General features: G+C 44.2%; 1 protein-coding gene across 1 annotated transcript in view; it reads left to right on the plus strand.

Annotated features, from left to right (window-relative positions):
- The window catches only part of LOC117368566 (vomeronasal type-2 receptor 26-like), a 69437-nt gene extending 44517 nt beyond the window's left edge, over positions 1 to 24920 (plus strand). Inside the window, exons 7-11 of the mRNA XM_033962297.1 lie at positions 1638 to 1851; positions 14299 to 14310; positions 15155 to 15165; positions 19413 to 19527; positions 24025 to 24920. Coding sequence (XP_033818188.1) covers positions 1638 to 1851; positions 14299 to 14310; positions 15155 to 15165; positions 19413 to 19527; positions 24025 to 24920 — 1248 coding nt within the window. The remainder of the gene's footprint in view (positions 1 to 1637; positions 1852 to 14298; positions 14311 to 15154; positions 15166 to 19412; positions 19528 to 24024) is intronic.
- Positions 24921 to 25185: the final 265 nt, after the last annotated feature.

Genomic DNA, 25185 nt, shown 5'->3' on the forward strand with positions numbered 1-25185 from the left:
CTTCACTCCTGAACGGAGGCTTCCCCTCACAAAGGCAGGGCCACTGGGCAGCGGAGTATTCTCTTCCTCCTTGTGTGCCGCTGAAAAGATGGCTGTCCCAGGAAGGACCTAATTTAAAATGCCTGCCGCTTGTCTTGCTCCACTCCTTTCTCCCTCCCATTGGCTCCTAAGCTTCCTCCCTGCGTGCTTTGACTCGTGAGGCCCCCCTTTTTATGGCGAGCCTCACAAGTTGCTCCGGCCTGCTTCTAAGCCATTTTCAGCCCATTTATACAATCTGTATCATAAAACAACTCAAGTTTCAGATTCAAAAATCAAGACTTTGATGTTTATGCAAGAAAAAATATCTGCCATTTGGTGCCACTTTCAAATCATTTTTCTGTTTTAAAGATGAGTGCAAAGGTCTTTGCTCTTACAGTCCCAACTTCCTATAGATCTGTCATTGAAGATGGAAGAATGAATTGAAAAGATAATGTATATTTCTTTTCTTTGTGCCTTCCTTCTCCCCATTCACTGGCTAGTTACATTATTTACTGGATTTTTGTTACTGTATACTGCACTTCTAGAATGGAATCAGAGAAGTTTATATGGCTGTTATAAAATAATTTTCCTAAGCTTCTTTAGGGAGTTGGTCCATACTTTAAGGCTGTGTCCATTTGTAAGTGAGAGGAGATAGAGAGTGATTTACCTCCAGAAATGGCTTTAAAATTACACTTCTCCCTCGGTATTCACGGGGGATAGGGGCAGAGAATTGAATTGAGACAGTGAATTGAGAAAAACCGCAAATATCTTCTCATCTGGTTCTGACCCACCCCCGCCTCCTTCCCGCCTTCCCCAGAATCTTGGCCTTATGTGGTGGTCTAGCAGGCTTTCGGGGCAGGAGCGATCTTCCTACGCTCCTGCCCCATGCAGATCGCCAATAGGAAATGACTGCCGTGAGTTCCCGGAGTCTATCGAGACTATGACGGGAACTCACGGCAGCCATTCCCTATTGACAATCTACACGGGGCAGGAGCGTAGGAAGATCGCTCCTTCTCCAAAAGCCCGCTAGACTACCAGGTAAGGCCAGGATGCTGGGAGGAAGGCTGGAGAGAGGCAGAAATGTGCTAAACAAAAAAATTGCGAATTTGTGAAATCGCAAGTGTCGAAACCGCGAATGGGGAGGGAGAAGTGTAGTTCTTATAGTTATAAACAAATCTTTTTGTATGCTTGAAATTACCTGTCTAACCTGATATTACTTAAAATGCAAACCTCATTTCTTTTTTTTTAAATTCTTTATTCATTTTAATAACTTACATCAAGTGCATCAAAAAATATCCACATTTTAACTTAATATATCACCTGAATTCTACAATTTTTCATATTAAATAAAATTTATCCCTTTCCCTCCCATCCCTTTAATATCTCATATCATATAATACAGTCCCCCTCCCCCCACCCAATTTTTTCATTTGTACAAATCAGGGAAAATGATAACTCTTCATTACAATAATTTGTTAATGGCCTCCACACATCTTGAAATTTATTAAAATTCCCTTTCTGAATAGCTAATGATCTTTCTATTTTATAAATATGACATACTGAATTCCACCAAAAACTGTAGTTCAATCTATTCCCATTTTTTCAATTACATTTCTTAGCTTCATCGTTATCTGAGGAACCTCCATTTTAAGAATGGTCTAGGGGAAGAGATGAACCTGGATGAAAATGGAGAACTCGCCATTGGATACGATATTTTGAATTTGAACTTTCTTCCTAATACAACATTGGAATATAAAGTTGTTGGATGTTATAACCCCCATGCTCCCCCAGGGCAGGATTTCACCATTGATGAGAAGGCGATCGTCTGGGAGAGTTCTTTCACTCAGGTTAGATTTAAGCGATCAGAGGTGCTGATCCAAACAGGTATCATGAAACTTGTCATAAAATGGTCAATAGAATGGTGTATTTTGGCTTTCTGGGCAAAACGTTAGCTTCCAGATTCTGTATAGATCACTTAAATTGGAGTGCTGATCCCATGTGTGTACCTATAGGGCTAGATTCACTAAGCAAACAGATCATGTACCGATCGGTTTGTGACCCCTTTGTGACCTGATTTTCCTCTGCACACTTTCAAAGAGCCGCGCATGCGTGGCTGCTCAAAGTTCAATCTTGTGCTCTACTGCAACTTCCTGTTTCCAGTTGGGTCAGAGCAATCTTCTGCTCTGACCCAACTGGAAACAGGAAGTTGCAGCAGAGCAGAAGATTGAACTTTGAGCAGCCATGCATGCGCGGCTCTTTGAAAGTGTGCCGGTCGCCGAAAAAGAAAGCCGGCAGCTGCATCGGGACAGGTTGATGACACTTTGCCCCAAAACATTCCATTTCCCACTGTATCCACGACCAACCCCACTGTTCGGGGGCCGATAATCTCTTTTTCATCCCTTCACACTCGGAGCGGTACTCAAAGGGTTGCGGAAGTACAGGAGCTGATGCAAGAACAGATGCCCTTTCTCACAGTGGGGGATATTCTTTTGAAGAAACCCATTGAGTTAGAAGACATTAACAAGATTATTAAGCACTGCCCCAAGCCTCTTGTCTCTGCTAGTGCGACTTTTCACTATTTAAAACGAGCATGCAAGGGTCGAAATTATACGCAGGAAGATATGCGCCTTATTATAGATGGCATTGTTGGACACAGTTCCCCTTGGGACTGGTTTCACGTCCCTAGTATTAGTGTTTTAGAGCCTGCTACTGTCACAGCTACTGCTTATAGACTTAATACTGAAGCAGGAAATGCTGTTATGTGGAATGAATTACAGGCAGAGCTTGATCGGTGTTTTAAGTCTCGATCTTCCCTTCCTATTGCAGTAGCCTGCAAACAGAAATCAGGTGAAACTGTTGTGGATTTCTGGAAGAGGTTTAATGAAACCTGGACCCAAGAGGCGGGTCTCAGTTCCCATGCAAATATGGATTCCCTACTTATTCAGACTTTCCTTTCTAACCTCTGTTCTCCCTTGCAAATTCTGGTCAAACAAATGATTTCAGAATGGCCCACTAGTTCTCGTGCTGAATTTCAAAATAAATTAATGGAAAAAGAGGCAGCAGGTTGTTTTGAGATCTCTAAACCTCGGGAAATCCTGCATCAGGGCCAGCTACCCACCTGGGGACCGCGCCTGTCTACCTCTCGTGGAAGAAGGGGTCGCGGGTTTCGCAGGGCGAGGGCTCTAGTCTCTGGTTGAGGTGGTAATAATCCATCCAGAAGTACTGGATGTTTCAATTGTGGGGACCTTGGTCACTAGCTTAATCAATGCCCTCATCCCAGACCCCCTGCATTCCCAGTTCAATCCGCCTCACCGGTGGTGCCTACCCCTCCCTCTACTGTGAGACCATCTGCCACTTCTCCTCGTTTTCCTATCTCTTGGCACAGCCCCCCTACTCCCCAATGAAGGGGCCCGGAGGTTTACACCTCAGCATTCACTTTGGTCTCTGCAATTGCTAAGGATTCTCCTATGATATCTCTTATTGTACAAGGGAGTCCAGTGCCTTTTCTTGTAGATTCGGGTGCCACTTGTAGCACCATCAGTGAGGATTACTATCGGGGCCCACGCATGAATGCTGAACTTTCTATGGGAATTAATGTGGTTTTGACTAAATCCTATCGTACCACACCCCTGTCTGTAGCTCATCCCGATACAGGCTTTACTCTTTTTCAGCACTCCTTTTTTATTATTCCCCATTGCCCTGTCAGCCTTCTTGGTCGAGATCTTTTTTTTCCTCTCATTCAGCTCACTACAGATGATACAGGAGGTTTGCATGTCTTTTCCTCCATTATTCCCATTTGCCCTCCGTCCACCCTTTACCTTTCTACTTGCCCTGACACACTTTTGCCCTTTCCCCCAGACTCTCCGGTCTGGGCTTCTACTGACACTGATATAGGCTCTATTTCATGTACCCCCTATTGTGCTTCTCTGAAATCACTCATTCCTGTTTTCATTAAGCAGTACCCGATCTCCCAAGAGAAGGAGAAAGTCATGATTTCACTAATTGCTTCCTTTCTTTCCTCTGGTATTATTAAAACCACCATCTCTTCCTACAATACGCCCATCAATCCTGTTGTCAAAGCTGATGGCACCCCCCTGTTTTGTTCAAGACCTTAGGGCTGTTAATGCTTTGGTGATTCCCATTGCACCTGTTGTTCCTGACGTCCCTTCTCTCCTCTCCTCCATTCCACCTGCAGCTCATATTTTTTCAGTCATTGATTTGAAGAATGCATTTTTTTCTGTCCCTGTTGACGAGGACACCCAGCCCCTTTTTGCATTCACTTTTAAGCAACAGCAGTATACCTGGTGTAGAATGCCCCAGGGCTATGTTGATTCCCCTGTGGTTTTCTCCATTGTCCTTCGGGCTACTTTACAGCCATGGACGGCCCCCCATGGTTCTGTCCTCATTCAATATGTGGATGACCTTCTTTTGTGTTTCATAACTCAGGAGACCTGTCAGGCTGATAGTTTGCACCTTTTACAATGGTTGTCTGTGTGTGGGTCACAAGGTGTCACGAAAGAAACTACAATGGTGTAAATCTGAAGTGGAATACCTGGGTTTTGTCCTGTCTCACGGTCAGAGGAAAATTAGCACTTCTCGCATTGCTGCTGTTCTGGGTTTGCCTCGCCCAGCTACTCAAAAAGACATGCTTACTTTTCTTGGTATGATTGGTTATTGCCGCCAATGGATCCCTGATTGTTCCTTCTATGACCAGATTTTGAGACAGACCCTAGGTCCTGAAATGACTGATTTTATCAGATGGACTAAAGAAATGTTGGACGCTTTTGGACATTTGAAATGTGCTTTGGTTTCTAGCCCAGGCTTGGGTCTTCCTGATTATGACCAAATGTTTCATCTCTTTGCTCGTGACAATTGTAAGACTATGGCAGGCGTCCTGGCTCAGGATCATGGCGGTAAGTTACGCCCTGTTGCCTTTTTTTCTAAAGTTACCCCTGTTCAAGTTCAAGGCATGCCTGCCTGTTTAAGGGCCCTAGCTGCATGTGCTATGGTGGTAGAGATGGCTACTCCTCTAACCCTTGGTCACCCCACTACCCTTCATACTTCTCACGATGTCCAAGCCCTCCTTTGCAATATTCATACCCAGCATATGTCAGCTCAGCGCCTTAGTGGTTATGAGGTCATCCTCCTTTCTAATCCCAATCTCACCATCAGATATTCTGCCCCGACATACGGCCCCGCTATACTTTTAAATGGTCTTTTGGGTCTTAAGGGTGAACAGGATGCGCTTCCTCCTGATCATTCCTGTGTCTCTCTGATATATCAAGACACTTCCCCTCGCCCTGATTTGTCCTCTACCCCTCTCCCCAATGCTTCCTCCATTTTTGTTGATGGTTCTTGCTCATGTCCTAGTGACAACACCTTCCACACAGGATATGCTGTTGTTGAACTTCCTGATATCATCCATGAGGCTTTTTCCCTCCCCTATCCTTCGGCACAGGCTGCTGAACTCATTGCTCTTACTCGCGCCTGTCACCTTTTCTCTGGTAAACGTGTTAATATTTATACCGACTCTAAATATGCCTTTGATGTTGTACACGACCATGGTGTTATCTGGCAGCGTCGCGGCTTTGTGGCCGCTGATGGTAAGCCTATTTCTCATTCTTCCCTTGTTTCGGATCTTCTCTCTGCTTTACTCCTGCCTGCTGCAGTTGCTATTCTTCATTGTCGTGCACACACTGGCCTTCAGACTGAAGTTGCCAGAGGTAATGCTCTGGCTGATTGCATTGCTAAACAAGCTGCTTTGGACCCCCCTCCTTCCTCTGTTCTCCTTCCTCTTCTTTCTCCTCCTGCTTTTCCCCCTTCTTCTCTTTTTTCCCAGCTTCAATCCTTTGTTACCCCCTCTGAACTTGATGCCTAGCAAATAGCCGGTGCCCAAAGCCGCCCTTCGGACGGACTTTGGTGCAAAGAGGGGAAACCCTGTTTACCAGCCGCTAGTTCCCCCTTATTCATTGCTCAATATCATGGCATTGGTCATCGTAGTGCTCGCTCGACACTCCAGCTCCTTGCCAGTGATTTTTTCATTCTTGACCTTCGCTCCCTGATACAGACATATATAGCTCGATGTCTAACTTGTCTCCGTGCTAATCCCAACATACCCCATAAAGCACCACACCAGGACCTTACTTACCCCACTTCTCCTTTTTCACACTTACAGATTGATTTTACTCATATTCCTCATGCCACTGGGACCCGCCAGGATTATGCCCTTGTTATTGTTGACATGTTTTCCTGATGGCCTGAAGTCTTTCCCACTACAAATGAAACTGCTCAGACTGTGGTGAACATTTTACTTCGTGAAATCATCCCTAGGTGGGGATAATAATAATAATAATAACTTTATTCTTATATACCGCCAACAATCTTGCGACTTCTAGGCGGTTTACAATAAAAGAAACTGTAAATACAATCAAGTGAAACTTTACGAACAGCTAATTAAAGAGTATAGCAGTGTATATTTCGTACAACGAATTAGAGAATATAGCAGTGTACATCTGATAACTTTAATAATGTTAACGTCAGTTTGTGTGGTGCAAGGCCAGGAAGTGCCAAGTTGTTTACACAGAAGTAGAAATATTCCGTAAGTTCATAGAGTGATCATATTTAGCGATTGGGGGTTGGGGTTAGCAGTTTGCACGTTCAGGTATGTGGTGATGTTATGAGGGGGGTTGATGTTCCGGTTCGTTACCTAGGTATTTCAAGAATAGGTAGGTTTTTAGGTGTTTCCTGAATTCTTCATAGTTGTTTGTGTGCATAATTAATTTTTCTAGGTCTTTACCCCATATGGCTGCTTGATATGATAGCAATTGTTGATGGTGTCTCTTATATTTGCACCCTCTAGCTGGTGGGGAGACAAATTTCAGGTGTGTTTTTCTTTCGTGTCTGTTGGTTGGGAATGAGAAGAGGTCTGTAATGTATTTTGGGGCTAGACCATTTAATACTTTGAAGCAGAGACATCCTAGCTTGAACTTCGTGTGCGCCTCCATCGGCAGCCAGTGTAGGAGTCGGTAGGAAGGGGTTATGTGATCGGACTTCTTCAGCCCGAAAATCATCCTGACTGCTGCATTTTGTATCATTTGTAGTCTTTGCATTTGCTTCTGGGGGATTGTCAGATGGGTGATGTTGCAATAGTCCAAGTGGTTTAGTATTAGGGATTGTACTAGAATTCTGAAAGCTGAAGTGTGGAAGTACGCCTTAATGGACTTAAGTTTCCAGAGAGTGAAAAACCCTCTTTTGATTAAGGAGTCTATGTGGTCTTTCATGGTTAGTCCTTGGTCTAGTATTACTCCTAGAATCTTCATCGTTGGTTGAATGGGGTAGTTTAGATTGTTAATGTGTAATGGTATTATCGTATTCTGTGCGTGTGGCGAGGCTATGAAGAATTTAGTTTTTTCTGAATTGAGCTTCAGTTTGAAATCTGTGGTCCATTGATCCATCGTGTTTAGCGCTTCAGTTGCTGTGGGGGTGATTTCAGAGGGGGATGTTGTAAACGGGATTATGATTGTGAAGTCGTCTGCATAGCTGAATACTTTTATGCCTCGCTGGGTTAGCTTCGTTCCTAGTGAAGCTATATAGACGTTGAAGAGTAGTGGGGATAGTGGGGACCCCTGTGGAACGCCTGATGGGTTTCTCCATGTTTTAGAGAGGTTGTAATTGAAGCGAACTTGATAGGTGCGGGTCGTAAGGAAACCTCGGAACCAGTCCAGCACTTTGCCTCCTATGCCGATTGAATCTAGACATTGTAGTAATTTTTTGTGATCTACCAAGTCGAAGGCTGAGCTCATGTCGAATTGCATCACTAAGGCTTTGTGGCCCTTACTAAATAAGTTACGTAGGTAATCTAAGATTGCTGCTATCACCGTCTCAGTACTGAACAGGGGTCTGAAGCCTGACTGGGTTTCATGTAGCAGTGAGAACCGATCTAGGTAGTCCATCAGTTGGGTTTGTACCAAGCCTTCCATTATTTTTACGAAAAATGGGATAGATGCTACTGGTCTATAGTTGGTTGCTGAAGTTAGGGGTAGTTTATGATTTTTTGGGATTGGGGTGATTATAATGTGACCGTTTTTTGATAGGAATTTTCCATTTTTGAAATTGTTGGACATATGAGTCCATAGTGTTATCTTAAAGTCTAAAGGGGCTGCTTTCATTATGTTGGGTGGACAGGGATCTAGGATGCAGTTTGATGTGGTATATTTGTTGTAGAGTTTTATGAAGTTATTCCATTCTAGGTCCTGAAAGGAGTTCCAATATATGTCCACTGGTGTTTCGTTTTCGTGTATGTTGGCTATTTGCTGTTCATCTGTGTTATTTGTTGGGCAGTTGTTCCTTAGGTTCACAATTTTTGAGTTAAAGTGTTGTGCTAGATCGTCTGCTGATGGAAGTTTTATGTCGTGCGTTGATTGACTGTGGCGTGTGGTGTCAAATAGATTTTTTACTAGATTGAACAATTCATGAGTGTTAATTCCTTTTGCACTTGTGTTGGATGTGTATATTTTGGATGAGTAGAATTTTTTCCTTTTTTCTTTTATCAGTTGTTTATATTCCTTTATGTTTGATGTCCAATTATTCCTGTCGGATATTTCACCTGATTTGTTCCAGATCCTTTCTAATCGTCGTATTGATTGTTTCATTTTTTGTAGTTCGGAGTCGAACCAGTTGTTATATTTATTTGAGCGGTTTGTTCTGTTTTGTTTGGGAGCTATTTTGTCTAAGATAGTTGTGCTTGTTTTTGACCATTGTTCCCAGAATTCACCTTCTTCATTCATCTCCTCGCGCGCTTCGTAGTGGGCCCAGTATTCCTCTGGGTTAATGTGGGGGGATGTCCCACACACATCAATTCAGATAATGGTCCTGCTTTCACTGCTAGAGTATGCAAAGCTTTAGCTACCGCACTCTGTATTGAGTGGAAATTTCATCTTCCATATCACCCACAGAGTTCTGGTATTGTCGAACGCATGAATAGGACTATTAAAGACAAAATCAGGAAAGCCACAGCTGGCACGTTTGTGAATTGGAAAAAATTCCTCCCTATTGTTTTAGCTGAAATCAGGATGCAGCCTCACTGCACCACTGGCTACTCTCCCTTTGAGATTCTCATGGGATGACCTTTCCCCGCCCCATGGGTAGACAGACCCTCCGTAGTTGAGAATAGTGATCTTCCCTTGATACAGGAAGAATATGTTCGGAAGCTCATTGAAACATTAGGGCATGTTGAAAGAAACGTGTCTTGCACTTCTCCTTTCTCTCCACAGACTCCTACCCATTCCTTCCAGCCTGGTGATGAATTCATCATCCAGAAGCTTTTCAAGGATCGGAAGCAGACAGATTTCCCCTTTGGTCCTCCCACTACTGTGATCGCTGTGTCCAGGACCGCTGTACTCACTGAGGAGTCTCCTGTTTGGATCCACACAAGTCGCTTGAAGAGGGTTAACCTAAAACCCCAGAAGCAAGCCGTCTCTGCGCAGATTTCACCCCCTTCAGAGGAACAACATGATGATCTCATCACAGCATTCCACCAACTTTATCTTTCTCCTCCTGGCAGCGCTGCTGCTAGTTTTTTTTCCTGTATGGATCATTTCTAACTGTGTCTACAGGGATGATGTGTCCTGGGTCCACGACACTTTCTGCCCATACCCATCTGTAAATGACACCCAACAATGTACTCATCTGTAAACAGCAACCCCGGCACCTCTTTGCGACTAAGACGTCAAGCTGGACTACTCCCTTGCAAAGGCTGTCCTTCAATTGGAATTCAGAAAGATAGACAGTATACTACCTTTTGGTATAATTCCAGTAGTGTGCAAGTTGCCACCTTCTCCTTTGAGTATTGTGACATTATGGACTGCTCATCAATTGATATCCCAAGGCTATGCCATTGGTCCTCAGAGATTCCTAAAACTAAAGATATATATATATGTGTTACTGACTCACGTTGGGGAGATAAGTGTGCATTCTGGGGAGCAGTAAGTTGGAATACTGGCACTGACTGGGCTTATAGACCAGAAAGTGCTCTAAAAAAAGTGGATCAAAATGGTAAATCTCTGCTTACTCGTATGACCCTTCGTAAGGTTGGAAACTGTTATAGGAGACGGGCTCCTGAACAAATTATTAAGCTTTCTCTTACTATTGACAACCCTAGACCTACTGATGAAGGTATGTACGTTATGGGCATATGGTTTAAGGGTGGGTCTAGCTATCCGACCCGTCAGTTTTTCTTACGGGATCTATCTACCTCCACTCATCCTCTCCGCCATTTTGTGGGGGCCCCAAAAATACTAACCCACTGGCCCCTACATTCAATAAACTTACTGACATGATGGCTATTGCCAATCCCACTTTTGAAGATACTATGGCTGTTGAGGTAGGGTTTTCAGAACGTAACCTTTGGTTAGAATGGATGAAATTCACTGCTGATCAACATAATAAGAGTAATTGTTACATAAGTGCTCAAGCTAGATCCCATCTAGGAACCGTACCTCTGGACCTCCCTCCTGGTATCCAACCATGCTTTTTGGGTTATTTACCAATATCTCCTCTAATTTTACCGATCCCCTTTGTGCGCTGTGGCGTTCTAAATACCCTTTGCTGCCAGGACATAAAAAGCTTGACATAGCCGTTACTATCTATAAGGGTAATTACACATGTCATGTTTCTAATTTGACACAGGGTAGTTTTGTGGGCAACTTTCCCCCAGGTTATTGTTCTGTCTTGGATTATAGGTATGCCCCATTGTTGCAGCATCAGATTTTCACCCTAGGTGATATTTACTGGCTCTGTGGAGACTTTAGGCTCCGTGTTAAGCTACCCAGCCAGTGGATAGGCCAGTGGCTAAGGTTATTATGCCTCTGCATATCCTTTCTGAAGGGCACCCTTCCTCCTATTCACTTTCCTCCTCTCCTCTGTCTCGACATAGAAACATAGAAACATAGAAGATGACGGCAGAAAAGGGCCACAGCCCATCAAGTCTGCCCACTCCAACAACCCTACCCCCTTGAATTTACCCCCCTAGAGATCCCACATGTGTATCCCATTTCCTTTTAAAATCCTTCACGCTGCTGGCCTGAATCACCTGAGGTGGAAGTTCATTCCAACGATCGACCACCCTTTCGGTGAAGAAGAACTTCCTGGTGTCGCCATGAAATTTCCCACCCCTGATTTTCAGCGGATGGCCTCTTGTGGCAGAGGGGCCTTTAAAAAAGAAGATATCATCCTCCACCTCAATACGGCCGGTGATATATTTAAACGTCTCTATCATGTCTCCTCTCTCTCTACGTTCTTCAAGTGAATATAGCTGCAATTTATTCAGCCTTTCTTCATACGGGAGGTCTTTGAGTCCCGAGACCATTTTGGTGGCCATTCTTTGAACCGACTCAACTCTCAGCACATCCTTTTGGTAATGTGGCCTCCAGAATTGTACACAATACTCCAGAAGAGGCCTCACCATGGATCTGTACAATGGCATTATAACTTCGGGCTTCCGGCTAATAAAACTTCTTCGGATGCATCCCATCATTTGTCTTGCCTTTGATGAAGCCTTCTCCACTTGATTGGCAGTCTTCATGTCTTCGCTAATGATCACCCCCAAATCACGTTCCGCCTTGGTCCTAACTAAGGTTTCACCATTTAGTGTGTAAGTTTTGCATGGATTCCTGCTGCCGAGGTGCATGACCTTACATTTTCTAGCATTGAAGTTTAGCTGCCAAGTCGAGGACCAATGTTCCAATAGAAGTAGGTCCTGCGTCATACTGTCTGGTAAAGTGTTCTCACTTACTATGTTGCATAGTTTGGCGTCATCGGCGAATAATGTGATTTTACCCTGAAGCCCCTGAGTCAGATCTCCCACAAATATGTTGAAGAGGATCGGGCCCAAGACCGAGCCCTGAGGCACTCCACTGATCACCTCCGACGTTTTTGAAGGGGCACCATTTACCACCACTCTCTGAAGTCTACTGTTTAGCCAATCACCGACCCATGTAGTTAACGTCTCTCCTAGTCCCATTGATTTCATCTTGTTCAATAGTCTGCGGTGCGGAACGCTATCAAAAGCTTTACTAAAGTCCAAGTAAACGACGTCCAGGGACTCACCCACATCCAGTTTCCTTGTTATCCAGTCAAAGAAACTAATCAGATTGGATTGGCAGGACCTGCCTCTGGTAAATCCATGTTGGCGGGGATCCCGTAGATTCTTCTCGTCTAGGATTGTATCTAATTTATGCTTAATTAGTGTTTCCATGAGTTTACTCACTATGGATGTGAGACTCACCGGTCTGTAATTCTCAGCCTCTGTCCTGCAGCCCTTTTTGTGGAGTGGGATTACATTGGCTGTTTTCCAGTCCAAGGGGACTTTTCCCGCCTTCAAGGAAAGATTGAAGATCACAGACAATGGCTCTGCCAGGACATCACACAGCTCTCTAAGCACCCTGGGGTGTAGATTGTCCGGTCCCATGGCTTTGTTCACTTTGAGTCTTGATAGTTCGCAGTAGACGCTGCTGGGTGTAAACTCGAAATTCCAGAACGGGTCATCTGAGCTATGCCTTGCTTGCAACTGTGGACCGGACCCTGGCGCCTCGCAGGTAAAGACTGAGCAGAAGTATTCGTTTAGTAGTTCGGCTTTATCGGAATCTGATTCTGCATTATTCCCGTCTGCTTTCCTAAGGCGTACTATCCCATTTGTGTTTCTTTTCCTATCATTGATGTACCTGAAAAAGGATTTATCCCTTTTCTTAATGTCCTTTGCTAGATTCTCTTCTATCTGAAGCTTGGCCTCTCTGACTGCCGTTTTGACAGCTTTGGACTTGGCCAGATAGTCTTCTTTTGCTGCTCCTCTTCCTGAATGTTTGTAGGAAACAAATGCTTTTTTCTTTTTCTTAACGAGGTCCGAGATTTCTGTAGTGAACCACTGGGGTCTATTATTCCTCCGTCGTTTGCTTGTTGTTTTTATATAGCAATTTATTGCTTCATGTAGGGTAGATTTCAGGTTTGCCCACATGGCCTCTACATTATTGGTTTCGGCATGGTCTTGCAGTGCCCGATGGACGAAGTCTCCCATGCATTTGAAGTCAGTGCCACGAAAATTTAGGACCTTTGTTGTTGTGGTCGATCTGGAGAAACCCTTCCGAAGGTTGAACCAAACCATGTTATGGTCGCTGGAGGCCAGCGTATCACCTACCGAAACTTCTGATACGCTGTCTCCGTTGGTGAGTACCAGGTCTAGTAACGCCTGGTCCCTAGTGGGCTCCAATACCAATTGTTTGAGCTGTGCACCCTTTATGGAGGTTAACAACCTTCTACTGCCGCTAGTTTGTGCGGTAAGTGCATTCCAATCTGTATCGGGCATATTAAAATCCCCTAACAGTACTGTGTCCCCACGCAAGGTGATGTTTTCAATGTCCTCGATTAATTCCATATCCTTGTCTACCTGTTGTCTCGGAGGTCTGTAAATCACACCAAGATACAGGCATTTTTCATTTCCTCTAGCCAGGTTCACCCAGAGGGATTCCCCGGTATACTTAACATCTGTGATTATGGTAGTTTTGATGTCTTCTCTAGTGTATAGAGCTACCCCTCCTCCTAACTTGCCCTCCCTGTCTCGACGGAGTAAGTTGTAACCCGGTATAACCATATCCCACCCGTGTGAGTCCGTGAACCAAGTTTCGGATATCGCCACTACGTTTAGGTCGGCGTTCATTATTTCCGTCTCTAAATCTAGAATTTTATTGCCCAAACTGTGTGCATTGACGTACATAGCTCTCCATACCTTATGTTTGCTAAGTCCCTGTATAGAGTTTCCCGCCTGAGTTAGTGTGACCCCCGATGTATTGTTTACAGTGTGTGCACTTACCTCAGACTCAGAGTGGCGACTCACCTCCTCAGGATAGTTACTTACTGCTCCAGAGAATGAACGGATACCCTCCCCCAACTTACCTAGTTTAAAGCCCTTCGAAGTAGGCGGGCTAGTCGACGTCCGAAGACGTTCTTACCTCTTCTGGTCAGGTGGAGTCCGTCTGGTCCCTGAAGTCCCTGCAGTGCCTCTCCATGGTCCAGAAATCCAAAGTTCATCTCCCTGCACCATCCATGTAGCCACTCGTTAGTCCTCTGGATACGCTCCTCCCGGGCTCTACCCTTACCTCTTACCGGGATGATTGATGAGAAGACCACCTGCGCTCCCAACTGCCTCAGCTTCTCACCCAGGGCTCCAAAGTCTTTGGGTATGGTCTCCGGGGTGTTCCTGGCAGTGTCATTCGTCCCAACGTGGATGAGAAGCATGGGGAAGTGGTCCTGTGGTTTGAGAAGTCTATCTAGACAGGTGGTGACATCTCGGATTCTGGCCCCAGGCAGACAGCAAACCTCCCTTGATTGTATATCCGGTCTGCAAATTGGTCCCTCGGTGCCCCTTAACATGGAATCCCCAATGACCACCACCCTGCGTTTCTTTGAGGGGAGCTGTTCAGTCGTCCCTGGGACTGGGGTCATGTGTTGGACGTCTTCCTGTTCCTCAACTGCAATCCCTTCCTGTAGGATCTGGAATCTGTTTCTCAGGGCGATTTGTGGGGTCGATGTAAAACTGCCCTGTTTGAGAGAAAAGGAAGAAGATGAAGAAGAAACTGAGAAAGGGGGGGGTCTCCTGTGCTTGCCTGTGGAGGAGGTTACCAGCTGCCAGGAGTCGGCGTCCCCAGCCATTTCCTGTACCCCAGTCGTTGGTCTCAAGGCTGAGGGTTTGGGTGTCACGAGGATGGATTTGTCCAGTGCCTGCTCGGAGATTTGGGACAGCTCCTGGACTACGCCGTCGATGAAGGCCTCATCCTCTCTGATGCTCCTCAATCGCCTCACCTCCTCCCTTAGGCTCAATAGTTCCTGTAATATGTCTCCTTCCAGCTGTCCCATCTCCTCTGTCTGTGTAGAAACAGAGGTGTATTGCTGGGGGGGGATGGCCTCGGTCTGCACACACGCCTCTGTCCACCGTCCAGGGTCATCCTCCGTCTGTACATAGGCCATAGCCATCCCCTGGATCCCTCCGGTGACTGGAATGCTGGTCTTGATTGCAGTCCTGGTGCTTCTTGTTCTCCCTGCCATTTCAAATTGTTATTTAGGTATGCCTGCCTGTTAGTTAGTTGAGAAAGCCTGCCTGTGAGTTAGTTTGTGAATTTGAGAGAAAAGTCTGCCTGTTTAAGAGCTTGAAAGAAAGGAAAAAGTCTGCCTGAGAGTTTGAAAGAGAAATCTGTTTGCTAGTTTGTTGGTTTGAGAGTTTGAGGGATTGGGGTGTCTGGGAAGGTCTGTCTGCTGTGTAATTAGAGAGGATGTATAATTAGAGATATGTAGTTAGAGAGGATTGCCTGCTTGTTAGCGAGTTAGAAAGAAAGGTCTGCCTATTAGGATTAAAGATAGATGGAAAGTTTTGGATGTGTTTGAGAAAGACTGTTTCTATTGGTTGTCTGTGGTTTTGCTTACTGTTTGTTGTCCCCTGAGAGTTGTGATTTTGCTGGTGCTACTGTGCTTGCGGTTGAGTGATTGTCTAGGGAGTGTGGTGTTCCCTGAAGCTTGTCTAGGTAACTGACTGATGTATTGCGATTTGGAACCCTCTGTGGGCTGCTTAGCTCCCTGGCTCCTTCTTAAGGCTCCTTCGCAAAGGCGCCCTCGCTAAGGCGAGCGCATTTGCCGCTCGCCTTCGCCGCGCGCCGAACGGCTGCGCGCCGTTGGCTCCCCTTCTTTTAAGGGGGAGTCCGGGCGCTCTGACTCGCTGGGGGGTGGGTGGAGCTTCCGACTCACTGGGGGTGGGCGGAGCCTCCTCTCGCCGCTACCCCGCTCTGCCTGCCTCCGCCTGCTCTTTCCCTCGCGACCACGCTCTTACCAGCGCTTCTCCTCTCCCTCTCCTGCTGGTGCCTGCTTGAGCTGCTGCCTCCCCGACTCGGCCCGAGCAAGTTCCCTTGTGCCGCGGTTCTCCTCCTTTTAAGGGGGAGTCCGGGCGCTCTGACTCGCTGGGGGGTGGGTGGAGCTTCCGACTCACTGGAGGAGGCACAGCATGTGCATGTGCCAGTGCCAGTGCCCGAAGATCATCCCTCGTTGGTTTGGGCTGGGCTGGGCTGGGCTGGGCTGGGCCGGGCGGTGTGAGAGAGATCCTCCTTCTTCTTCTGCTGGGCTGGACTAGACTTTGAGCATTTGCGCAAATGCTCAAAGCCTTTTGGTCTCGCTCTCTTCGAGATTATCACAAAAACAAACTTGGAAAAACACGCAGTATTGAAGATTGTGGTTTCTTTCAGCAATAGCAACTCTCCAGCCTTTTCCACGGCTGGGCAACAGAATTGCCAGGTCCCCTTTTGTAAATAGCTTTTATAAGCCCCCACAAAGTCCCGACCCTAGCTCTTCAGGGATCCTCCCCAATTCTGTAAGTCCCTTGGGTTTGTAAGGTAGAAAGGAAAACCCCCAAGCACACAAAAAGAAACTTTCACCAGCGTTTCCTGGCTTTAACACAGCTGGAGTGCAGCAGCTTAATTAATGCTGGAAACAGCTGCAGCATTGCTTACAGCCCAGTATTTGTCAAAACAAAACTTCTTCAAAGTTCTTAAGAAAATTGTCCCAACAAAATATTCTCCCTGGAAACAGTACCTTTATTCATTAGCGGGAGGCTGCCAAGCTCACATCCATGGCTTCTACACCTTCGACAGGCATTTCCCATTCAGTAGTGTCCATGCTTTCTTGAGCACACATTTGCTCTGTTGCTCCATAGGTTCCTGAGTGAGGTCTGCCCTTTACCTGGCCTGGAAAGTCCTTTCTGCCAGGTCCTCGTGGGCTGTCTGCCTTACTGACTTGGAGAGCTGTTTAAGAGAGTTATAACTACTCCCTACCTTAGGTGTTTGGGAGGCTAACTTGCGTACTCTCTGGCTCCCCCCTCTAGGTCACTGGGCAGATTGCTACTAGGAAACTGATTAAATCTCCTCAGGGAGTTAGCTCTCTTACTAGGCTGAGGAACTGGATTGGATTCCAGCTCCTGGTCAGGTTCAAGTTCCTCAGGGTAGGCAGCTCTGCTCTCAAGATCTTCTGCCTCATCATGCACAGCTAGTTTTCTGCCCTGGACAATGGATTTGCTATAGGTTTTAACTCTGACATTATCATTCTTAGGGAAGGAAATGTCACAAGAGGGAGTGGAAAATATGAAAAAGGATCTGCAAAAGTTAGAGGAATGGTCTAATGCCTGGCAACTAAAATTCAGTGCAAAGAAATGCAGAGTAATGCATTTGGGGATTAATAATTGGAAGGAACCGTATATGCTGGGAGGTGAGAAGCTGATATGCAGGGACGGGGAGAGGGACCTTGGGGTGATAGTGTCCGAAGATCTAAAGGCGAAAAAACAGAGTGACAAGGCGATGGCTGCAGCCAGAAGGATGCTGGGCTGTACAAAGAGAGGCATAGCCAGTAGAAGGAAAAAGGTGTTGATGCCCCTGTACAGGTCATTGGTAAGGCCCCACTTGGAGTATTGTGTTCAGTTTTGGACACCCTATCTGGCAAAGGACATAAGAAGACTTGAAGCGGTCCAGAGGACGGCGACGAAAATGATAGGAGGCTTGCGCCAGAAGACGTATGAGGAGAGACTGGATGCCGTGAATATGTATACCCTAGAGCAGGGGTCTCAAAGTCCCTCCTGGAGGGCCGCAATCCAGTCGGGTTTTCAGGATTTCCCCAATGAATATGCATGAGATCTATGTGCATGCACTGCTTTCAATGCATATATATTGTTAAATCCTGAAAACCTGAATGGATTGCGGTCCTCAAGGAGGGACTTTGAGATCCGTGCCCTAGAGGAAAGGAAGGACAGGGGAGATATGATTCAGACGTTCAAATACTTGAAGGGTATTAACATAGAACAAAATCTTTTCCAGAGAAAGTAAAATTGTAAAACCAGAGACCATAATTTGAGGATGAGGGGTGGTAGATTCAAGAGCAATGTTAGGAAATTCTACTTTACGGAGAGGGTGGTAGATGCCTGGAATGCGCTCCCGAGAGACGTGGTGGAGAGCAAAACGGTGACTGAGTTCAAAAAAGTGCGGGATGAACACAGATCTAGAACCAGAAAATAATATTAAATATTGAACTAAGGCCAGTACTGGGTAGACTTGCACGGTCTGTGTCTGTATATGGCCGTTTTGGGGGAGGATGGGCTGGAGAGGGCTTCAATGGCTGGGAGGGTTTAGATGGGCAAGAGTAGGTTTTAACGGAGATTTCGGCAGTTGGAACCCAAGCACAGTACCAGATAGAGTTTTGGATTCTTGCCCAGAAATAGCTAAGAAGCAAAAATTTAAAAAAAATTTAAATTGAATCAGGTTGGGCAGACTGGATGGACCATTGGGGTCTTTATCTCCCGTCATCTACTATGTTACTATGTATGAAGATGGTTGGTGAATCGGTCAGCCTGCCTCCAATCGCCCATGGATCGGACACGGATTGGAAGGTTAGTGAATCTAGTCCATAGTAATTAGTCAATTGGGGTTAATTGACACTAATTAACTGTTACAGGCACTTCTGCCTACTTACCCCTGACTCATTTGAAATGGAAAGGAAAGGGGATGGGGCTTGATATTTTGCTTTTTTCAGTGAATACAAAGTGTTTTACATGTTTTAGACAGGTACTTAATTTGGATCTGGTACAATAAAGTATTATAGGGAAAGGGAAAAAGGTACCAAGCCTTGAGGCAACAAAGAGAAGCACTGGAGATGTCAAGTCCATCCTGTAGTCACAAATCCTTTATTTACAGTTTGTATCAAAGTTTAATAACGAGTCTTTAAAAATTGCTAGAACAGGTAAAGTTCCAAAAGTATTAAACAATTTTCCCAGAGTCACAAGGAGCTGCTGTGGGAATTGAACTCACAACCTCAGGGTGCTGAGGCAGCTGCTTGAACCATTTGGCCATTTCCCCACTTAGAAAGGAGAAGGTGTTCTTTTTCAGCAAGCAAGTGGGATGTGAGGGGGCATGATGCTGTTTTTTTCTATTTTGAAAATTGTTGGTTGTTCTGCATTTTTTTAACAATTTTTTTTCATTTCAGTTTTTATTTTTAATGTAATGTATTATGAATGTTCAATTACTGATTACTATAACCTATCCTTAGGTTAGTAAGCTCTAAATATTATTATATAACTTAATTAGTCTTTATAAATCTATTTCCATTAAAGTGGTCACATCTGATGTGAAGTTGGTCTAATCTGGCTATGCACTGACAAGAATCAACACTTTTAGGATATTTTTACAAGTACCTTCCTAAGCATGAAATATGCTGTTATACATGACAATAATTTAAAAAAGAGCATTCCATTTCAAAAACAACTGTCCAGTATCAAATGAAGTTACATAACATGCTTTCTCAATCTTCAGAAACCTCCGCAGTTCAGATGCAGTCCAAGTTGCCATCCTGGTTACAGGAAATTAACCAAGGAAGGAAAACCCATCTGCTGCTATGACTGTATTCCGTGTGCAGAGGGAGAGATCTCCAACCATACTGGTGGGTGACATCATGGAAAACATGGGATACAAATAAATATAGGGTATCTATTATGGTCCCTGTTCTTGAAATTAAGGAGGGATGTAGGTCTCCAAAAAGTGTAATTCATTTTCAAATTATTAAAAAATTTGTTTACTGCTTATCAGATATCTAAGCTGTGCACATAATACAAATTTAAATAAATACGGGGTGTCAAGTACAAACCAACAAAGACATTTAATTTCATACATATGATAAGGTGTGGGAAATGCAATGATTGATAGGTTAAAGGGTACAATAGATACAATAAAGGGAAGGGAGCACGCAGGCTAGGTGGGACTATTTTTTCCTTTACAGAATGAGGAAAATACTTGATAAGATTCCTCTCTTCCTACCAGCTGGCCAAGCAGTCATGGTGATAATTCAGGAACTAGCCCTTGTCTCTTTAAAGACAAAACACCCTAGGGTAGGATACCAGACGGAGAAGGCATAGGATGAAGCTAAGTGGTGATAGTCTCAGGAGTAATTTAAGAAAATGCTTCTTTATAGAAAGGGTAATAGAAACATGAAATAGCCTCCCAGTGGAAGTAGTAACATAGTAACATAGTAGATGAGGCAGATAAAGACCAGTCTGCCCAACCAGATTCAATTTAAAAATTTTTTCTTCTTAGCTATTTCTGGGCAAGAATCCAAAGCTCTACCCGGTACTGTGCTTGGGTTCCTACTGCCAAAATCTTCGTTAAAACCTACTCCAGCCCATCTACTCCAGCCCAACCTACTCCAGCCCTCCTAGCCATTGAAGCCCTCCCCAGCCCATCCTCCACCAAATGGCCATATACAGACACAGACCGTGCAAGTCTGCCCAGTACGGGCCTTAGTTCAATTTTTAATATTATTTTTTGATTCTAGACCCTCTGTGTTCATCCCACGTTTCTTTGAACTCAGTCACAGTTTTACTCTCCACCACCTCTCTCGGGAAAGCATTCCAGGCAACCACCACCCTCTTCATAAAGCAGAGTTTCCTAACATTGCCTTTGAATCTACCACCCCTCAACCTCAAATTATGTCCTCTGGTTTTACCATTTTTCTGGAAAAGATTATGTTCTACGTTAATACTCTTCAAGTATTTGAATGTCTAAATCATATCTCCCCTGTCTCTCCTTTTCTCTAGGGTATACATATTCAGGGCTTCCAGTCTCTCCTCATACATCTTCTGGCGCAAGCCTCCTATCATTTTCGTCGCCGTCCTCTGGACAGCTTCAAGTCTTTTTATGTCCTTTGTCAGATAGGGTCTCCAAAACTGAACACAATACTCCAAGTGGGGCCTTACCAATGACCTGTACAGGGGCATCAACACCTTCTTCCTTCTACTGGCTATGCCTCTCTTTATACAGCCCAGCATCCTTCTGGCAGCAGCCACTGCCTTGTCACGCTTTGTTTTTGCCTTTAGATCTTCGGACACTATCACCCCAAGGTCCCTCTCCCCATCCGTGTATATAAGCTTCTCTCCTCCCAGCATATACGATCCCTTCCGATTATTAATCCCCAAATGCATTACTCTGCATTTCTTTGCATTGAATTTTAGTTGTCAGGCATTAGACCATTCCTCTAACTTTTGCAGATCCTTTTTCTTATTTTCCACTACGTCTTCCGTGTCTACACTGTTACAAATGTTGGTATCATCTGCAAAAAGGCACACTTTTCCTTCTAACCCTTCAGCAATGTCACTCACAAACATATTGAACAGGATTGGCCCCAGCACCGAACCCTGTGGAGATGAAGACTGTATCTGAATTTAGTATAGCATGGAGCAGGCATGTGGGATCTCTTATGGAGAAGAGAAGATAATGGATGGTAGGGAAGGGCAGACTGGATGGGTCATTAGGCCTTTAACTGCTATCATGTTTCTATCTTTCTATGAAAACTCAGGTCCTCAGTCTTATGAAAATTATGTAGAGCCACACCATCACCAAAATATAAAATATATATATATATATATTATAGAATTTTTAAGATAATGCATTAAACACTCAACTTCTGTATTTGTAGCTGAAGGAGGACTTACATTCAGATTTTGTAGACATTGTAGGTACTGTATATCACTTTGGAACAGAGTAATTTGTTCATTTTTAATAAAATGAAATAAAACCTGCCCTGTCCCAAGAGGGCTTATAATCTAAATATTTTCTCCAATCACAGTAAAACTGATGGGGACCTGTTTATAAATGTGAGGTAAATTATTAAAAAAGTGACCTGTAAAAGTGAGGTCAGTTAGGTTCAAAAATTATCATGCTTTTTGAAAAGCTAGATGCACTATATAAACCGGCTCACCTTTATCCACATGTTCATTCATCCCTTCAAAGAAATGTAGTAGATTGGTGAGGCAAGATTTCTCTTGACTAAATCCATGTTGGCTTTCTATCATCAATCAATGCTTATGAACAAGTTCTGTCATTTTGTTCTTTATAATAGTTTCTACCAATTTGTCTGGTGCCAATATCAGACTAATCAGTCTCTAATATTTCAGATCACCTCTGGAACCCTTTTTAAAAATTGGTATAACGTTGGTCACCCTCCTGTCTTCCAGTACAATGCTGAATTTTAAAAACAAATTAGTAACAATAGCTCTGCATGTTTATTTTTCTATTCTATAATGCATTCTGGGATATATACCATCTAGTCCAGGGACTTTGCCAATGTTCAGATTGTCAAACTGACCCATTATATCCTCCAGTGTTTCAGAGATCTGTTTCAGTTTCTCTGGTTTATCAGCATTGCCTACCATTTCTGGTACTGGTATCTGCCCCTTATCTTCCTCATTGAAGTCAAATGCAAAACATGCATTCAATCTCTTGACTATGACCTTATCTTCCCTGGGAGCCTCTTCCTGCTTTTCAGTTTCAGGGAATTTAAATACACAATCTTGTACCTGTATGACCTGGTTTCTTTGGGGGGCTATGCTTCTCCTCTCCAAGTGTGCCTGGCTTTTGGCTTCATTTTCTCTTTCTTCTCACTGATGCTGATCTCTGTTCCACTTCTTTGCCTTCCATTGCTAGGCTTCTGCAAAACCAGCAACAAGTGTAGGCTGTTCTTTAATCACTTGACTCCTTCTGAGAGATGTGGGCTTGTGTAAACTGGTTCCCTGCTTGCAGAATTATACAAGATTGTTTGAATACACTTTCCACAAGTTTCAAGTTTATTAATTTCTTGATATACGTCCATCAAAGATATCTAAATGGTTTACAATAAGAGAACTGGAGTGTACGCAGGTAGGGCTAGTCTCGGTTGGGGCACTGGTCTTTGACCTAGGGGCCACCGTGGGAGCAGATTGATGGGCACGATGGACCATTAGAATGGCTGCAAGGCTGAATTGAAGTGGTAGCCACGTTGTGCACAGCTTACAGTTGTCTGGCCCTGTCTTGGATTAAGGTGATGAACTATTGAGAATAAGTTCCAAGGATAAACTGAATGTCTGAAGATAGCTCTATGAAGAGTGGAATGTGCTGTTTTGAATTCACAACCCTGACAGGATTCTAGATTTCCATACTACTCACCTGTCCACCCTTCCTAACATTCCAATAAAGTTTGGGACATTTGTTTCTCTTAATATCTTTGACCCATAACTCCTTGATATAGGGCCAGAGACCCAAGCACTTTTTTATGGGTGTCTCTCATGCATTACAAGTGGGGCAATAATGATCCCCATTTCAAGTTTAAGTTTCAAGTTTATTAGGATTTAAATACCGCCTATCAAGGTTATCTAAGCGGTTTTTACAATCAGGTACTCAAGCATTTTCCCTCTCTCTCCCGGTGGGCTCTCAATCTATCTAATGTACCTGGGGCTATGGAGGATTAAGTGAATTGCCCAGAGTCACAAGGAGCAGCAAGGGGTTTGAACCCACAACCCCAGGATGCTGAGGCTGTAGAGCCAACCACTGTGCCACACACTCCTCCATGTTGCTTTATCAGCCTTTCAGAATTAGCTCTAGGGGTCAAATTATCAAATAAAGTCATATCATCCTTATTTGGTAGACTGTACTACCATGGATCAGAACCACTATTTTCAATCTGAGCTTGAAAAGCAACAAAAATGTCTGAGGATTGCTCATGCCCCCTGCCTAACCCCCCAGGGACACCACCATTAAAGGCTGGGTGATCCATATGAGCGAGAGAAGGTTTAGTTCTTCACCAGTAGAATGGAGGGGTTCAGGATTCATACTGGGGGGAATGGTTGCAATTTTTGTGCATTGATCTATGGTATTTACTTGTAGTAGCATGAGTGCATATACTACCTGCTCTTACATGCAGCCGTGTTATTTGCAGACATTAGAGTTAAAGTTCCAGGTGCTAACTCAATATGTAGTTCACAGTCCTTCACTCTCCATGCAGTTAATGTGAATTAAACTGCTCTTTCTGGCTGAGCTGTGAAGATTATAGGACTCATGATATTTAAGTGCACTTTAGTAAATAGACCTCATGATATATGTGAGATAATGATATGATAATATTCTTTCTCAGATATGGACACCTGTACAACATGCCCGGATGATCAATGGTCAAACCTGAAAAGAGATGCCTGCATCCCAAAAATGATAACTTTCCTGTCTTTTGAAGAGCCTCTAGGGATTGCTTTAACTTCCATCAGCATGTTCTTCTTTCTCATCACTACTGCCATCTTGGGAATCTTTATTTATTACAGAGACACTCCCATAATGAGAGCCAACAACCGACACATCAGCTATATTCTCCTCATTTCCCTCATACTCTGCTTCCTCTGTTCATTGTTATTCATTGGGCATCCTGAGGATGTCACCTGCATTCTCAGACAGACTACATTTGGGATCACTTTCTCCATCGCTCTCTCCTCTATACTGGCAAAAACCATCACTGTGGTCACAGCCTTCCAAGCTACCAAACCTGGAAGCAAGCTCCGGAAATGGATGGGTTCCAGGGTCTCTAACTCTATCGTCCTTTCCTGTTCCCTTATTCAAACAGTTCTGTGTCTTGCCTGGTTGTTCACTGCTCCCCCATTCGCATATCTTAATATGAGATCAGAACTTGGAACAATACTAATTGAGTGTAATGAAGGGTCAGTAATTGCATTTTATTGTGTTCTGGGTTATCTGGGATTTCTGGCTGTCATCAGCTTCATTATAGCTTTCCTAGCAAGAAATCTACCTGACAGTTTCAATGAGGCCAAGTACATCACCTTCAGCATGCTGGTCTTCTGCAGCGTCTGGATCTCCTTCATCCCAACATACTTGAGCACCAAGGGCAAGTACATGGTGGCGGTAGAGATATTTGCTATTCTGGCCTCCAGCGCTGGACTGTTGGGCTGTATCTTTTTTCCTAAATGCTACATTATTCTGCTGAGGCCTGAAAGGAACAGCAAGAAGGACCTAAGAAAAATGTAGGGGCCCTTTTGCCAAACTGCGTTAAATGCTATCACACATTTAGGGCTCCTTTTACGATGGTGCGTTTGCGGGTTTTAATAATAATAATAATAATTTTATTTCTTATATACCGCTGTACCGTGAGGTTCTAAGCGGTTTACAGTAGAAACAGAAGAAATGCAATAAGTAAGATTAATTAAGATGAAGAGAAAGTACTTAGAGTTCCCTGACTGTCCCAAAGGCTCACATTCTTGCTAAAGTACTTGAGAAGAATAAATTAGTTAGG

Source organism: Geotrypetes seraphini, chromosome 10, assembly GCF_902459505.1.
Source record: "Geotrypetes seraphini chromosome 10, aGeoSer1.1, whole genome shotgun sequence".
Taxonomy (NCBI): Eukaryota; Metazoa; Chordata; class Amphibia; order Gymnophiona; family Dermophiidae; genus Geotrypetes; species Geotrypetes seraphini.